The sequence below is a fragment of the Maylandia zebra genome, linkage group LG22, assembly GCF_041146795.1.
Source record: "Maylandia zebra isolate NMK-2024a linkage group LG22, Mzebra_GT3a, whole genome shotgun sequence".
In the NCBI taxonomy this organism is placed as follows: Eukaryota; Metazoa; Chordata; class Actinopteri; order Cichliformes; family Cichlidae; genus Maylandia; species Maylandia zebra.
Genome location: NC_135187.1, coordinates 5917517 through 5935908, shown reverse-complemented (window position 1 = coordinate 5935908; position 18392 = coordinate 5917517). Strand labels below are relative to the sequence as shown.

General features: G+C 40.0%; 1 protein-coding gene across 1 annotated transcript; it reads left to right on the top strand.

Moving 5' to 3' along the window:
• The first annotated feature begins 740 nt into the window (after positions 1-740).
• On the top strand, positions 741-8052 carry LOC106676555 (major histocompatibility complex class I-related protein 1-like). Its single transcript, XM_076879477.1, has 7 exons — positions 741-931; positions 1891-2151; positions 2273-2366; positions 4855-5054; positions 5170-5472; positions 5865-5966; positions 6358-8052. The coding sequence occupies exons 1-7, from the start codon at positions 871-873 to the stop codon at positions 6405-6407; spliced, it is 1071 nt and encodes a 356-aa protein (XP_076735592.1). The 5' UTR covers positions 741-870; the 3' UTR covers positions 6408-8052.
• Positions 8053-18392: the final 10340 nt, after the last annotated feature.

Sequence of the window (18392 nt, the reverse complement as noted above, 5' to 3'; positions counted from 1 at the left end):
TTGCATAAAAAGAAATCGAAAGTGTGAAGGGGTGAATGAAGCATGTTGTATAAAACGCTTTGACTGCTCAGGTAGAGTAAAACTCACAATCAGTTCATTTAGGGAAGAATCATAATTTAGGTAAAACTACACCATTTGTGACAATCATAATATCAATCTGACTTTGAATTACACATTTAATGACACAAAAAATGTTATGCATGCAGTTTGCATCCTTTAAATTCACATTGGCATTAAAAGATCTTGGACTTGTGTAACCTGCCTGCCTTCATTTTAGACTAATAGCAACAACTTCCACAAAAATCCCCCAAAACACAAATGTGTGTCCTCATAATTCTATCATTAAGTTGTTCATCTAAAGTAGCTCCATTTAAACTGTCTAATTTCAGTGCAGGTTTCGAGTTTGATGCTATAATTATAAGAAATAAAACATATTAAATTATCTATTTGCATAAGTACTTGTAACTCAGTTGCCTGAAACCTGCAGTATATAGGGGATGTAGTTTTACTAAACAATAATGTTTAACATTTTTGCAGGGTTTTTTTCTTTTTCTTATTAACCAAGCTGACTTTTGCAACTCAATTGAAGCAGCAGAAGTAGTATTTATAAAAAAATAAATCTCTCTAAAGTATCTGAAACCAGAGTTTGTGTCCTGTCTTGTGTCCTTGTTATGCTTTCAGGTGGAATCCAGTGTGCATGCCATGGTAAAAACAGAGAGACTGTTGGAGGCACACAGTCGGTTTAATGTTTAATTTTTTCTGACTCAGACAACTTTGCCCCAGCCTAACAGAAAACAGAACTTGAACAAGTCACGCAACCACTTGCAGTTGTTTTTGTCTGTTGTTTTTCTTGTTTTAGTGAATGTGAAAATGGAAAAAAAGATGAAGTGTGTGCTTATATTACTCCTCTGTTATCCTGCTGCATCTCCAGGTAAGATATTTTATTCAAAGTTTATTTAAGTTTTTATTTAAAAATATTTCTCTTGACTTACAGCAAATTGCATTGTAAGAGATTTGGTCTTTTAGTTTTGCTATGAGCTGTCGCCATTTTACGCCTGACATGGACTACTAACAACACCTAACTTGTCAAAAAGACACAGGGAGATATTTAAGCATATAGAAGAGGAATTTTAGATCAGCAGCTGTGGCTATGCTTTTACAGATCTTTTGTTCAAAGTATCCTCTCTTGTGACATCCTTGTGTTTTTCACAAACTGGACTGTAGCTGAAAGGAAAGCACTACAGAGTGTTATTAAATCAGTACAGAACATTATACACACAGTTAAGTTATTTAAAAAATGTTAACTTATTCTAAAAGCAGGTTACTTGATCTTTTATTTTCTATTTTATCCTTTTAACTTACACAATGTGGTGAAAATGTTTCTTTTCTTTTGTGTGTTCATTACATGTTTTAGCAATATCACTTTTGGGTAATTTAAAAGGTGCACATATGAAAGAGCATTCAGCTTTAACTTCATTGCACACACACAGTTACAACTCTGAGAAAGTTGGTGACACTCAGTCGGGGGAAATTCAACAGGTGAAGTCTTTTGTTCTGTGTCCTTGAGGATGGGTGGAAGAGACAAGGGGCAATCACTGTAATAGGAGATAAGGTTATAACATCTCTCCTTTTCTGGAGAAGGTCAAGGGTACATCTGGTTACATCTGCTTGACTGTATTTAAAATTGACTGTGCTGTTCATCTTCAGAGATTCCTATCAGTGCCCTGTTGAATGGCCATTCTCTCATGCAAGGTTGAGATTTAAAGGTGCTAATTTAATTAATTAAAATGATGAATCTGAACCAAGTTTTAGTTTTTATTTAACCTTCTTAAATGGTACAGAAATCATATAATACAAATGTCATCTGATTTTGTCCTGCCAATTTTACAGTAAAACACTCCCTGAAGTTTTTCTCCACTGAAACCTCTGGAGTCCAGAGTATCCCAGAGTTTGTGGCTGGTGCACTTGTTGATGAAGTTCAGATAGGTGACTTCAACAGTGTAAGAGGAGCAGAGCTAAAGAAAGACTGGATTAAATTCTTTGAGGATCATCCTCAGCACCTGGAGTGGTATAGTTTACAATCTCATGACAGTCATCACTTCTTTAAGGCTACAATTAAGACTTTGAGGCAACGTTTCAACCAAACTGAAGGTACTGATTTGTTTCACTTGTTACTTTTGTAATGTTGATTTGTCCCAAAGGTGCAGTTTCACTATGCTGTGCTGACATTGTACTGCTTTACCACAGTTACTGTTACTTTCTCTCTTTTCAGGTGTTCATATCATCCAGAGGATGAATGGCTGTGAGTGGAATAATGAGACTGGTGAGATTAATGGGTTCAATCTGTACAGTTATGATGGAGAAGAGCGTCCAGAAGTGACGGACGGAAGTGAGGTAAGTGACGGAAGTGATGTTGTAGGTGACGTCAGACGCCGGAGATTTTGGCGGAGAAAAAGCAAATGGTAGCATAGAGTTTAACAAAGGTTTTCCAAGCTTCAGTATTACCAAATATACTAATCAATTGTCATATAACTAACAACATCTGTTTTATCATCTCTAACACCCTGGAGGACAACGGGGAGAGTTTAGACGCTCTCCAAGATTACATCGACCGCTGTTTTCAAGATTTAGTAATGCATAAGGCCCAGAGTGCATCTTCCCTGGCCAAAATCGAGACGCCGTCATCGAAGAGAAGTCGCCAGGCAGACTCCCCCGGTACAACATCGCCTGCCGGCAAAGACATCGCAGAAATCCTGGAGTCAATCGACAAGCGATTGTCCAGTTTCGATGCGAGGCTGTCCCTGGTGGAGATTTTACACCGGGAATTTAAATCTCTGAGAGAATCCCTGGAATTCAGCCAGCGGCAGGTGGAAACGCTTGCCGCTGAAAATGCCACGCTACGGGAGTCGGTTAAATCTCTCACCGATAACGTGACCCAGCTAAACATTGAAAATAAAAAAATAAAAGAGTCCGTTATCGATCTACAAGCCCGTAGCATGAGAGATAATCTTGTGTTTTCTGGTATTCCAGAAACTGCCGGAGAGGACGCAGAGGCAACGGTGAAAAACTTCATTAAAATCCACCTGAAGCTGCCGGAGGACACCGTAAAGAACATCGACTTCGATAGAGTACATTGCTTGGGGGGCGCGCGGTCGCGGACCGGGAGACCACGGCCTATTGTGGCCAAATTCAGTCAATTCAAACAGAAGGAACAGGTGAAGAGTCGCGGCAGAGAGCTGAAAGGAACGGACTTCAGCGTGAACGACCAGTTCCCCAAAGAGATTCTGGAACGACGCAAGGTCCTGTTCCCAGTTCGACGTAGCTTTATCCAGAAAGGCTCCCGTGCTGTCATCGCTGTGGACCGGCTCTACGTGGACGGACAGCTGTACCGCGACCCCGGCACCACACCGTGGTTATACTGACTGCACTCCAGATAAGAACCCGCTACACTCTTTTCTTATTCATTCACACTTTCTCCTTTAAAATGTGTTTAACCTAGTAATATCAGTAGGATGTCATAGCAGATATAACACCGTCACCCTCCGTCATTGCTTTAATTGGAATGTTTCCGTTTCGTTTCCTTTTTTTTGTTGTCGCTCACAGTTCATGTGGTTTCTTTCTTTCTCTTGTCTTTCACTGCTGTGGTCACCTACTCCCCCACTCACCTACAAACAACACCCTCTATTTCTCCATATTTTCACAACACGATCACGCAAACACATCAGCTCAACGGCAGCACATTCACAACAGCCTCACAGCACGCACAGACTTGCAGGACACATAAGCAAGCCACGCTTGTTCATATTAGTGAATATTCACACACATAGTCAGACTTATGGAGTCTCTCACCACACTTCTTTTTCTCTTTCTATTTACAAACAAGGGATGTTTCCATATTCTCTCCACCTGTCTAAACGAAACACCCAGCATACATCATTAAACATACACGCACAATTAAGGGCATGCTGAGGTTTGTCACATGGAGCTGGCACCAGAGGAAAGAGGTTAAAAATATTTAACCAGCTTAAAAAACTACAGGCAGATGTTGTTTTATTACAAGAAACTCACAAACCTGTCACAGGTTTAAATGAACTTAAAACACCTGAGTTTCCTAACGTGTTTGCAGCCGGTTATAATTCTAGACAACGGGGAGTAGCAATTTTAATACATAAAAATGTTAATTTTACAGTACTCGATACAGTTATAGATCCAGAGGGTAGATTTCTAATTATTAAACTATCAATATTGAACAAAAAACTATGTATTGTTAGTATATATGGTCCAAATATTGATGAACCCTCATTCTTCCACGGTTTTTTTAGTGCACTCTCTGAACACCTTGATTGCACACTCATTCTTGGCGGTGACCTCAACCTTCACAGACGCGGACTAAAGCTTTCTTGGCTGCTGCCTCAAAGCACACTGTGCGCTGTCTATCTTGCGTGCTGCACAATATCGTTTATTACTTAGTAAATACTGATATCTATGACTAGCTAGTTTATTGTGATGGTGCTTTGTTTTCTCTATTATTATGTTGCTCTTTGTTGTTTGCTGTCTCCTCTGTTTGTTTTTGTTTGTTTGTTTGTTTGTTTTTTTTTTCTCCATACAGGTGACCCAGGAGTTTTTTTTTTTTTCTCTCTCTTCCCCCCCCTTCTCACCGTCTCTTCTCCCCTTTGGTTTTCTTTCTTTCTCTCCCCCTCTCTCTCTCATTCATTCCCCCTGTCCTATTTATTTAAAAAAAAAAAAAAAAAAAAAAAAAAAAAAGACAAAGGATGAACTGAAGCTCTGCCATCACGTAATGTCGCATACTGCTGTTTCTGATGTCATTTAGAAAAAAAAAAAAAAAAAAAAAAGTTATGATGGAGAAGACCTTCTAGCATTGGACCTGCAGACACTGACATGGATCACTCCAAAACCACAGGCTGTCCTCACCAAACTGAGATGGGATGCTCAAAAAACTCGATTAGAATTAAACAAAAACTTTTTAGGTCATCGGTGCCCTGAGTTTTTAAAGGAGTATTTGCAGTATGGCAGGAGCTTTCTGCAGACAGCAGGTAGGATTACAGAATCTGATGAAACATAATAGAATAGAAAGTTAATATGGATTTCTTGCATTAAAAGTAAAATAAAATTCAAAAAAGAATGTGACAACTGCCAATCTCTCTCCAGTTCTTCCCTCAGTGTCTCTCCTCCAGAAGACTCCCTCCTCTCCAGTCACCTGCCACGCTACAGGTTTCTATCCTGACAGAGGTTTGATGTTCTGGAGGAAAGATGGAGAGGAGCTTCATGAAGGTGTAGATGCCGGAGAGATCCTCCCCAACAATGATGGGACCTTCCAGTTGAGTGTTGATTTGAAACTTTCATCAGTCACACCTGAAGATTGGCAGAGGTACGACTGTGTGTTTCAGCTCTCTGGTGTGAACGAGGACATGATCACCAAACTGGACAAAACAGCGATCAGGACCAACTGGAGTAAGACTGGATCCTGCAGGGTTTGAAAACTGAGTTTGATATTATGAAGTTGTTAACTAAACAGTTTAGTTGTCAAATTTAATTCCTAACTGCCATTCTTATTGATCAATAAAGACAAGTCTTTACAAGTGTAGCATAAGTCTGGCGTAAAAATGGCATCTCAAACTGGGTTAAAGTAATGAAGTACCATTTGCATTATGGTGAATCACTACTTTAGAGTGCACAAGGCGCATAACTAATGCTTAAGTAATGAAGTTTTGATGGCTTTGTGTGACATTTAGCGATGTTAGACTCATCAACTATCAGGTCCTTGATTTTCTCTCCACTTATTCTTTAGTAACTGCACACATTTTGGTTCATTATTATAAGTATTGTCATATTTTGTTCAACAGAAAAGCCCACTGACATGGGAACCTTCATCGCTGCTGCAGTGATTGTTCTAGCTTTCACCATCATCACAGCTGTGACATTTTTGACCTACATAAATAAAAAATGTGAGAAATCTAAAGTTTAGTTCAAGTTCATGTCAAGTAAAATGATTATAGGGCAGTAGAAGGATGAGGTGAGAAGGAAATAATCAAAGTAAAAAGGAAATTGACACAAAATTACAACAGATATGGTTGATTTTAGTTTGTTTCAGCTAAATGTTCTACATCCTGTAAGTAATGTAGAACATTTATTAGAGATATAATATGCATTATTTAATTGTAAAACAAAGTACAGACTTGTTCTTTTTTGTTACACATGATCTGATCACTTGAACAGCCCTGATCTCCCTCTCACTTTCATAGCTGGGAAGCAAGGGCCATGTATTCAATAATCACTAGAAATTACACCCTTGAAAAGGCTAAAATATGTGTAAACTGTATGCTTTTGATCTTCCAGCTCTTGACGATGGCTCTGAGCAGTCTGAGAGACTAAATCCACAAAGCTGAGTGTCCTAAGAAGTTCTTCACTCCGCTCTCTGTATGACTTTCCTCCAGCTGCTGCTGTCGCCTCAGTGTTTCAAATACATATGTTAAAAACACCAGTGAATAAATTAGGCACAGGTAATGATCACATTCTGCTGCACTTGTTGTAAATTAGTGCATGGTCAGACATCTGTATGCAGCTCCTGTGTGTACATTTCATGCATTTGTGATTTTATTTTGCTTCAGTATGTAGTCATAGTATCGATGCAGCAGTATCACAAGTCTTCTACAAAGCAAAACTAACTCTATTGATAGATATGTATCTGATGATGACTGTTTGGTAGAACTGAAGTGTGTAATTTTATTGAGAAATTGGAATCGTACAAAGCATGTGGTATTTTCCAAATGACACTAAAATATCTGAAGGATGACAGCAACAGACTCTCATTTGGAAATGAAATTTTGTCATTTTATTATTTCATTATAAAGTTGTATGAAAATTCTCCATATTGAAGATGCACTGAATCGCATGACCCCCTATGAACAAAGACTTGGCAACAGTTGGTTGAAACATTACAATTAGATTTTGTTCCTATTAATTTTATATATTTATTTGTGTTTCTTTTATTTTAATTCTAAATTTTATTTTGATTAAAAATAGTTCATATACTTTTTATTTCGGTTAAGTAAAGAATGTTGCTTCAGATGTGAGCTCTGCTTTGATGCTCTAATAAAAATGTTCTCTGATGTTTTTTTTGTTGTTTTTTTTTTAATCTTCAGAATTTGAACATTTTTATCTATCACTGATTTAAATGGATTCATAGTTTTCTCACTCTGAATGTTGTAAATTGCCTTCTGGCTTTAGCTGGGAGCATACAGATTCCTGATATTGTCAAGGTTCTGGGTCTTGGACTGAGTTTATTTTGTTTGAATATTTCTGTGCTATTATGATTTAAGTTTCACTAGTCAGTCCTGAATTTATTCTTGTTATTGCTGCAAAGTTTTCCTGTGATCTCAGTTTAATTTCTTGTTTTTGAGGTTTCCTTTGTGTCGTTGTCCTGTGTCCCTCGCTTTCTCTCGGTCTGTGGGTGTGTATGTCCTTGCGTCTTGTTTCCCTTTTCTATTTAATGTTGCCTCCCTTGTGTTTCCATGTTACCCCTGTCTCTCGTGTGTATTTATGTATGTTCTTCACAGCCCGTTTTGCATCTCTCCTTCTTTCTCCAGCTCTCTCTCTTTCCCTCCATGACTTGTCTCCCTTCCCTCTTTGTGTTTCCTTCCTCTGTCTCCCCAGTCAATCCTCTTCTAATGTTCCTGCCTGTTTCTTGCTGTGTGTTTTATTTTGACAGTCTCTCGTTTTGTGTTCATTGTGTTTAGTTTTGTTTCCCCTGGTTCGTTATGTCTGTTCGTCCCAGCTTTGTTCCCATGTGTTTCTACTTCCCTCGTCACCCCTCTGTGTTTTAAGTCCGTGAGTTTTCCTTTGTTCATTGTCAGGTTATGTTATTTATGTGTCATGTTCAGGTAATCGTGTTTAAGTGGTTCATATCCAGGGTTCATGTTGTCATGTCATGATATTCCAGTGTTTAGTCCAGTTAGTTTAGCCTTAGTTTCCTCTTGCCTTTTGCTTTGTATTGGTCACCAGTTTTTGAATAAACAGCTTATCCTCACTTAAGTCAAGTTTCGTTTCCACGGGTTCATTAATTCCATAGAATTACTTCCATAGACGGTGACAGAGAGTACATAGCACTAAGAGATTTAAACCTCTTATATTAAAGTATTCTGTGAATGCAGCTTTTGTGGTATTTCATGTTTTTGAGTTGTAAACAGGAGACAGATAAGATATGATAACTCTTTATTGTCATTGCACACTCATACATAGTACAATACTACAATAAAATGGGAAAACTGTCCCACATTGGCACTATGTACAACACAACACAACACAGTAACTTAACAATAAAATGAATAATAAGTGTATGTGATCCTTTGCCATTACTGCTGCTAAACTGTCAAACAGTTCATATCAGAGTAGCTACCTCATGAGTGTTTCATATACAGGTCCTTCTCAAAGAAATTAGCATATTGTGATAAAGTTCATTATTTTCTGCAAGGTACTGATAAACATTAGACTTTCATATATTTTAGATTCATTACACACAACTGAAGTAGTTCAAGCCTTTCATTGTTTTAAGAAAACGCTGCACAACAAGAAGAGGTGACCGGACCCTGAGGAAGATTGTGGAGAAGGACTGATTCCAGACCTTGGGGGACCTGCGGAAGCAGTGGACTGAGTCTGGAGTAGAAACATCCAGAGCCACCTTGTACAGGCGTGTGCCGGAAATGGGCTACAGGTGCCGCATTCCCCAGGTCAAGCCACTTTTGAACCAGAAACAGCGGCAGAAGCTTCTGACCTGGGCTACAGAGAAGCAGCACTGGACTGTTGCTCAGTGGTCCAAAGTACTTTTTTCGGATGAAAGCAACTTTTGTATGTCATTCGGAAATCAAGGTGCCAGAGTCTGGAGGAAGACTGGGGAGAGGGAAATGCCAAAATGCCTGAAGTCCAGTGTCAAGTACCCACAGTCAGTGATGGTCTGGGGTGCCATGTCAGCTGCTGGTGTTGGTCCACTGTGTTTAATCAAGGGCAGGGTCAATGCAGCTAGCTATCAGGAGATTTTGGAGCATTTCATGCTTCCATCTGCTGAAAAGCTTTATGGAGATGAAGATTTCATTTTTCAGCACGACCTGGCACCTGCTCACAGTGCCAAAACCACTGGTAAATGGTTTACTGACCATGGTATTACTGTGCTCAATTGGCCTGCCAACTCTCCTGACCTGAACCCCATAGAGAATCTGTGGGATATTGTGAAGAGAAAGTTGAGAGATGCAAGACCCAACACGTACACCAAATTTGACAAAATTTATGTAAAGCCCCATTGATTACGACAACGATTAGGCACTATCTGAACATTATTCGACCAGTAATTTTCTTTATTAAAACCTGTGTCTCAAATAGGTTAACTTTAATGCAAATACACACAAATAATATCAGAAATTGCAGAAAGTTCATATTTAATGTAAAGTGAATTTGAGTGAATTTGAGTGAGATTCAGGATCCATCTGATCTGCTGAGCTGTTGTCATAGAGGTTTCTCAATACCACAAAAAAATAATAATAATAAAAAAATAAAAAATCTAATTTAGTGGAAATATATACACTGCTCAAAAAATAAAGGGGACAACTAAACAACACAATATAACTCCAAGTCAATCACTTCTGTGAAATCAAACTGTCCACTTAGGAAGCAACACTGACAATCAACTTCACATGCTGTTGTGCAAATGGAATAGAAAAAAGGTGGAAATTATAGGCAAGTATCAAGACTTCCTCAATAAAGGAGTGGTTCTGCAGGTAGTGACCACAGACCACTCTCTGTACCGATGCTTTCTGCCTGATGTTTTGGTCACCTTTAAATGCTGGCGGTGATTTCACTCTAGTGGTAGCATGAGATGGAGTCTACAACCCACACAAATGGCTCAGGTAGCGCAGCTCATCCAGGATGGCACATCAATGTGAGCTGTGGCAAGGTTTGCTGTGTCTGTCAGTGTAGTGTCCAGAGCATGGAGGCGCTAGCAGGAGACAGGCCAGTGCATCAGGAGATGTGGAGGAAGTCGTAGGAGGGCAACAACCCTGTGCTCTTCACAGATGAATGCAGGTTCACACTGAGCACATGTGACAGAAGTGACAGAGTCTGGAGACGCCGTGGAGAACGTTCTGCTGCCTGCGACATCCTCCAGCATGACCAGTTTGGCAGTGGGTCAGTAATGGTGTGGGGTGGCATTTCTTGTCTAGCAATTTCTTTAGTGTCCTTTTCTCTGCAACTGTCACCAAAGTGTCCAGCTTCATGTCGACCACAGAGCCAGCCTTCCTGATCAGTTTTTCCAGCCTGGATGAGTCCCTCTTTGCTGTGCTGCTCTCCCAGCACACCAGAGCATAGAAAAGTACTCCAGCAACCACCGACTGGTAAAGCATCCTCAGGAGCTTCCTGCAGATGTTAAAAGACCTCAGCCTCCTGAGGAAGTACAGTCGGCTTTGGGCTTTTTTATACAGGTGCTCTGTGTTGCATGACAAGGTTCTATAACAAAGGAGGCAAATTATTACACGATGTTACCCTGTCAGACCAGGGGTGCCGCTAATGAGGCTGGTAAGAGAGAGGGGAGAAGAAGAAAGCAGGTGAGAGAAAAGATGGAGTGCCGCTGTAAAGCCTGAAATAAAGTGCTGAACCCAGACGTCGCCTAAAGACCTAATTACAAACTTAACAAATTGGCGACGAGGATGAGTGCTTCAGTACCGAGCCCACTGCCCTTTTTGCAACATGTGGGTGAGCCGCCGATACTACGGAGCCCCGCAGGGGACATGGGAGAAAAAAAAATTAAGACGGACTTTTGCGATATCTTGCAAAAGTTGCATTCCAACAATGGCGGCAGCTACTTAGTTGTAATATTACTCTTTCTGGGTCACAAAATACACTTTTAAGCTATTTTGAGGCGTGAATGTAGTTGTGTAAACGTCAGATATCTGCTCGGTTTACAAGACATCACATATTTGCAAAAGTGCTCCGACGTTTTCGGAGATCTGACACCCACCATCTCGAAGCTAACGGGAGGTCGAGACCTACTACAGCCGGGCCACTTTTGAGAGTTTTGTTTGCTGATTTTACAGCTTATATCATCTAACTTTTTCTTATTTTTTATTAACTTAAAAAATAAGAAAAACAATTGTGATTTGACAATTTCATATTTTATTAACTCATAAACACATTTGAACTAGCATTAATGAAACAATATTTATTTACAAGACGAAGCGTAATTTGGTTGGCAAGAACATGGCTGGTTTCAGTTAAATTAGCATGTGGAGACAGAACTTCAAATCATCCTAATTGCAACATCCCTAAGTATTAGTTCTTAGGGCTAAAGGGCCCCTAAGTTTTTTTTTGATTACTTTGAATGAGGAAAATATTAATCGAGACTGCCTTTTATCAATTATACCATCAATTTTTGTTTTTTACTTGTGCAAAACAAGGATGAAGAGAGACCTGCTGCTGTGTGTCCACTGAGTTCGCTGCTGCATTTTGTCCTTTAAGTATGTGTAAATACAGGCAGCACGCTGGCATGGTAGTTAGCACTGCTGCTGCACAGCAAGAAGGTCCTGAGTTCAGTTCCACCATCAGCCTGGGGTCTTTCTGTGTGGAGTTTGCATGTTCTCCCAGTGTTTGCGTGGGTTCCCTCCGGGTACTCTGGTGCTCCGGCTTCCTCCCACAGTCCAAAGACATGCAGTTAGTGGGGATAGGTTAATTGATTAATCTAAATTGCCCATAGGTGTGAATGTGAGTGCGAATGGTTGTCTGTGTCTCTATGTATTAGCCCTGCGACAGACTGGAGACCTTTCCAGGGTGTGCAGCTGCCCTATGCCCTCTCGCCCTATGACAGCTGGGATAGTCTCCAGCGCCCCCTGCGACCCTGGAAAGGATAAGCCCACGCGGATGGAAGTATGTGTAAATGTTAGAGTAGGGAATATAATTTTTTTTTAATGAGTGCATCTTAGGCTGCACGTTAAATAGTATTTTCAACCAGTGATTCCTGAGATTAGGGACAAAACAGGTTTTAATTTTCTAACATCTATTTTTTGAGTTTTCAAAAACATATCTACATATAATTGTTACACAAAGTTTTGGCTGTCTCACCATGTTTTGGTACAATCTCCCAGGTGTAACATTTTTTAATAATTTATGTTTTTGCTGGAGAAGTGCAAGGCTTGTGTCAACACCGTCAGACACAAAGAAATGCAAAAATATATATTTTAAATTAAGTTGTTTCAGCTATTTTGACTATTAGCAGCTTCTCTATTCTATTGTTTATGCACATATGTATTCAAACGAATTATATCATGTTTAAAAGTAAGATTGTTTTGGCTTTTTATTATTAGAGTTACAGTCATACATATTTTCAGAAGCTTGTATTTAATCTCTATAAGAAACAATCATATTAAGCAGCATGCAAATGACACATTTATTGAGAAAATTACGTATTTTTATTGGAAGATCATGAGGGAGGAAAATATATGGTTCTCCAAAAGAGAAAAATAAACAAAAACTCCATATTATGGAGTTGACAAGGTGCTGACAGTGGTGACACAAATTTGACGGTGGTGACACACTAATAGAAAACAAGATATTATTTCTTTCAAAATGACCATTAAGCCTGAACAACCTTTGTAATATCACAAGACACATCATAACAATTCTGTTTTTGCACATGTTAAGTTCTACATCTTAATAGTTCACCAGCAAGTAGCTGCCTACTACTCCTTGATTCCTAAAGTTCTCTGTGGTTGTGTGTTTAGACCCTGCTGGACTTTCTCTCCTTTTGACTCTCTGTGCTTTTTTCCAAAACCTTCTCTTCTGCCTTTTTTCTCTTTCTTTCAGATCACTGATGTTCTTTATTTTTCCCTCTTTCACTCTATTTCTCCATCTTTCCCTTTCCTTTATGAGAAACTCTTTCTTCAACTCAGGCTGGCTGTTAATTTTTTCTCTCCTTCTTTTTTGATTATCCCAGTTCCTTCTCTTTCGTTCCTCTACTGACAGGTTCCCCTTTGCAGATCCCAAAGTCAAAGGAACTCTGCGGCATCACTGAGAGTTACAAACTGTCTAAATTCTTTCATCTTTAATAAAATGATCAGTGTGGCTGCTCTACCAGGTGTAGCATCCAGGCATCCATGAAAACAGAATATATGAAATTTAACAGAGTTATAAGTTAGATTGCTTGTTTCCACCTAAACATGATATACCAGCTCTGCTACCACGTCCAACATAAATGAAGACAGAAAGCTTAACAGCAGTGACTTCTGTAGGGTTACTGAAGTTGGGCTAGCTGGTATATAGTGATGTGCTACCTGATCGCTAGTGACACAGCTATGTTAGCATAATATAAACACAGTGAAGCTGGAGGATGAATGCTAACTTTTTTCTACTTGATAAAAGTTAATGCAAGGGTTTCTGATGGTTAGGCTGACAGTGATCACTGACTGTTTTTAGGGGCTTGTTCAGATGTAATAGAACAAGATAAAAAGCATTAAAACATTTTAACAGTACAACAGGCTTAATAAACACAGAGTAGTTTAGGCCCGGAAGCAGGATTCATACATCATCACTTAAAGAACAGCTCTCGGGGCACAGCTAGCTCATGCATTACTTTGATCAAGCTACCACAATATTACCCAGAGTGCAAAGAAATGTATTACAGTATTATTACCCAAAGGTAATAATAAAATTTTGTAGGCCAATTGTGAACATGTTGTTACACTTGTTGTAAATTAGTACATGGTCAGACATTTGTATGCAAAGACTTTTTGTTGCCAGACAAAAAAAATCAAAAACAAACAGACAACAGACATCGCATAGCTATTTTCTTTTAGAAAAACAAATCTAAAAATAGATTAAATAGACTGCAGTTCAAGGAAAGCCTTAAAATGAAATGGAACAATATTTAATGACACCAGTATAACGAGTATAAATGAGGATGACAAGAACAATCACTGCAGAAATCATAGAAGCACAGCTTCTCCAGAACCTCTCATGTCTGTCACATGCGCTCAAGGTGAACCTGCTCTTATCTGTGAAAAGCACAGGGCACCAGTGATGGACCTGGTAATTCTGAATTCTGCTCTTCTTTGGCAAATCTTAATTGAGCTCCACAGTGCCAGGCAGTGAGCACAGGGCCCACTAATGCACGTTGGGCACTCAGGTCACCCTCATTAAGTCCGTTTCTGATTGTTTTGTCAGAGAAAATCACGCTTGTAGCCTGCTGGAGATCATTTTGTAGGGCACTGGTCGTGCTCATCCTGTTCCTCCTTGTAGATACCTGGTCCATCTGAGTTTGTTTTGTTCACTAATTTGTTCATTGTGGTGATGATGTCACTCTTATGTACACCAAAGAGCTAAAATACACAGTAACTCACAAACTGATGAAGGACTCGCATAAGCAGTCATCTGGAAAGTCCTATCATAGTTAGAGAGTATTTCTCTGTGGTCCATGCCTTCTTAAAACCCATCTTCGTCTGTTCTCCAGAACAAACCTGTACCATGGTATCTGATTATAAAAGAGGGACTCTTCTGGAGGAGAGACATCAGAAACAAAGTTTGTATCATTAGTTTGGAATAATGTTTATTTAAATAACTATCAGTGCGTCTTTCATTTTAATCAGTGCATTAATTGAAATGTACAGTATTTAATGGCCACTAAGAGGCGCTACAGCCTTATTGATCCAAGACAAACAGGAACTGTGCTACAGTAACAGAGGAAAGGAAAAAAAACTATCGTAGCAGATTATATCAAATCTTTAGTGGAACTTATTACAAGCTCTTTTTGTTTAGCTCATGAATAGTTGACTTTATAAACTATGATGATTAAAGTGTTTAATAGTAAAACAGAATAAGTACTTATTCTTTAAAGACTTGAAGTAAATCTTTACCTAAAATTGTACAAATTTTACCAATAGTACAACAGTGAGCAGGCAGTTCTTGCAATATTGACTGAATTAGATTATTAAATTTACTGAGGATGTAAATATTGTTTTAACACTGATTTTCTTTATCACCATCTGTGATTCAAGTACTTTGACTTAAATGTGTCTACACACAAATAATATCAGAAATTGCAGTCTGATGGAAGGTAGTCAACAAGATGAAATTACTGCTGTTTAGTTCATTTAGCCGCAGGGTTTGAAGCGGTCGATAGCTCAACCTCCATGTTAAGTTCAAGAAAGTCATCTCCACTGAAAATAAAAAATGCTAAGCATAGGATCCTCTTTTAGGATAGGATACACTGGGACCAGCCTTAACAAATAGGGGAAAATGCCATCCCATAACTCACTGCAAAGGCCAAACCACTCATGAAAACAATTAACATTTGTGAATGACTCGGACCTATACAGTGTTCAGTAACTGTTTAATTGCTTTTTATTCAAAGGTTATGGCACACACAATGCTTCCAGTTTGGCACCTCTCAGTTTTCCGTGGACAGGTTTCTAGCTGGCTCCACACTCCACTCTCCACTGCTGGTCCCTGGCATCACTAAAAAAGGAACAGTTCATCACGCTAATTCCCTCCACCTGAACCTCAGCCTCCCTGGCACTGCCCCTCGAGCCCGCTGCACCATCCCTCCTCTGCAGCGGAGCCAAAGATCACACCTCCCTGCCACAACATTATAAACAAAGTAAATGTAAACACTATTTATGAAAACATTAATTGTAAATGCATTTTCCATTTCATGCTGTGGGTGGGGCAGTGGGTTCAGGGGAAAGTGGCAGTGAGGCTGGCTGGTAGTTGGGCCCAATCTGGTGGTTATGCTTTCTCTATTTTAGTAGGTAGCTGGAGCAGGAGCGTGCCACTGAATGTGCTGAATGTGCTTAACACTGTGCTCATATATAGGAACATTCACATGCTGGCAAAACTGCCTGTCAGTCTGGGTCCTTGTTACAACAACACTGTTATAATAAAACCTACTTCTTGTTGAGTTGTTGCCTTGCACGAAGAACAGAGATTTATATAACCTCTATAATCTATAGCTCTCTGATCTATATTAACTGATCAAAGTGTGTTTAAGTGATGGATGAATGGAATTTTACCATCACAGAAATCCTCAGCAGAGAGGATGAAAGAAGTTCCACTAGATCACATCAGATAAATATATAAAAAAGATGTATTTCATTTTACAGACTATGGATAAGATTTACAAAGAGGGGCAAATTATTGTGATGCTGCAATCCCAGGATGATCTCCCAACAGTGTGTTATATTTTATTTGCAGCCAATTAACTTCAGTAAAAACCAGCAAACCTGAGGAGGAGGCATGAGGTAGAGAGGGATGTAGGCCCTGTCCAAAATGAATTATTGTATACCCAGGTTTAAAATCACAAATGTGGGTCTTTCTGAAAAAAGCAAGATAAAGTTTCTGCCATGTGCATAAATGCGTGCATTGCTTTGTATTTTTAATAGTACACTGCAATATACAGTACATTATATGTTAAAGTCACTGTGTGTGCACTGCTGAGAAAAAGTTCAATTAATTTTTGCTCTGTTTTTAGCTATAGGGATGTTCATGTATCTAATAACAACAGTATGCTATGCCACTAACAAATGGATGGTGTAGAACGCAGGCACCATTTACCAGATAGCAGCAAAACATCTGAAGCATGTCAGCAGAAGAATTCCGTCTGGAAATAAAATGTTATCAGTTTATTATTTTATTAGATGTTTGTGTGAGAATTAATTGCTTGAGTTCTTGCATGTGACTTGTGAGGTTGCACAACTTTGACATTTTAACTGCCTCTGCTGTGCTGTAATTTAAGCAACATGCATTTTTGAAGGTTTTCTGGATTTTCTTTAAGCTTATTCAGCAGTACAAACTTTTCAAACTGACACATTTGAACAGAACTTTTTTTTCTTTTGGCTGTCACATTTTGTACTGTCACAACTATCACATCTGTACGGTAGAGGATTAGGGCCACTGGAAAAAAAAAGTGGGCACGTCTTTTTTTTTTCTTCTTTTCCTGAATTCTGAGAAAAAAGTCAGAATTCTGAGATTAAAGTCAGAATTCTGACTTTAATCTCAGAATTCTGACTTTAATCTCAGAATTCTGACTTTTTTCTCAGATTTTTTTTTCCAGTGGCCCTAATCCTCTTCCGTAGATTCACCTTTGCTTTTATTGTTTATTTTATTTTATTTTATTTTCACTTGCTAAATACGGGACAGACTTGACTGGGGAAAAGAAAGGGGAGAAAGAAAGAGGGAAAGAAAAACAGCGGGGAAGAGGAACGGTGATATAGGGCAAAAAACAAAAACCAATAAAATAAGCAGACACAAAATACATATCAATCACCTGGATCACCTGTTGAGAAAGAAAAAAGAGAAAACAAGCAGAAAAAAAGAGCAATATAATACACAACATCATCACGATGATCTATGGGACTATAACAGTAAATATTAAATATTAAACATTATTGTGCAGCACGTAAGATCGACAGCGCACAGTGTGCTTTGAGGTAGGAGCCAAAAAGGGTGTAGTTTGTGTGTGTGAGCACCCGTGTGTACACCTGTGAGCATGGACGCGCTTGTATTTAAAAGGTTCCTTCATGTAATGATCTGCTAGAGGGTGTGGGGGGCCACAGTCCCGTCCTCCAGGGCATGAAGCAGGTATGGAGGAGATCAAGACTCCAGACATCCAGAGGCCAGGGGGGGTGACGTGCCCGTGAGCTCCGCCGGCAGCCAGCTGTGCCAGAGTGACTGAGGCCCGGGCCAAGAGGCCGAGGGCACCCCACCCCCGATGTGGCCTGAGCGAGCCCCAGGCTCCAGGCCCCGACAAGCAGCCACCAGGAGTGAGCCGGTGTGTACCTGGACGCCCATCCCCGGACACAAAGAACCACCAACGCACCGATGTCTGAGGGCGTCCACCACTGGCAGGGGAAGTGGTGGGGGGACATAGGCCTCCATACCTTGGAGGGCCTGAGATGTCCCCAGAGAGGTGGCGTCTCATACCTGACCTGACATATAGACACAGACAAACAGGCACACACAGATACAAACATCCATTCCCACCCTCATGCTCTCAATTACTCAACACTCACCCAACGTGGAGACAGACATAAATAGACACTGTACACACGATCACACTCCCCAAGCGTACTCTAAGCCCCCAGGTCTAGGTACCCCTGCCCCTGGAGGGGGGAAACTGCACCCAGACCCAGGTAGTGTTACCCTTTTCCCTGGGGTGGAGAGAAGCAGACTGCCCCGACTCCGCAGCAGCAGGGAGGCCCCACACTCCAGACCCCAATCGGACGGCCAACTCCTCCTCCTAGCCCCCCCCGCTCCAACAGGAAGCAGAGAATGGGGGTGTGTGAAGACTCCAAACCTCCCTCCACCCGCTCATTATAGTGTTGATGCATGTGTGTTCTAAGGTG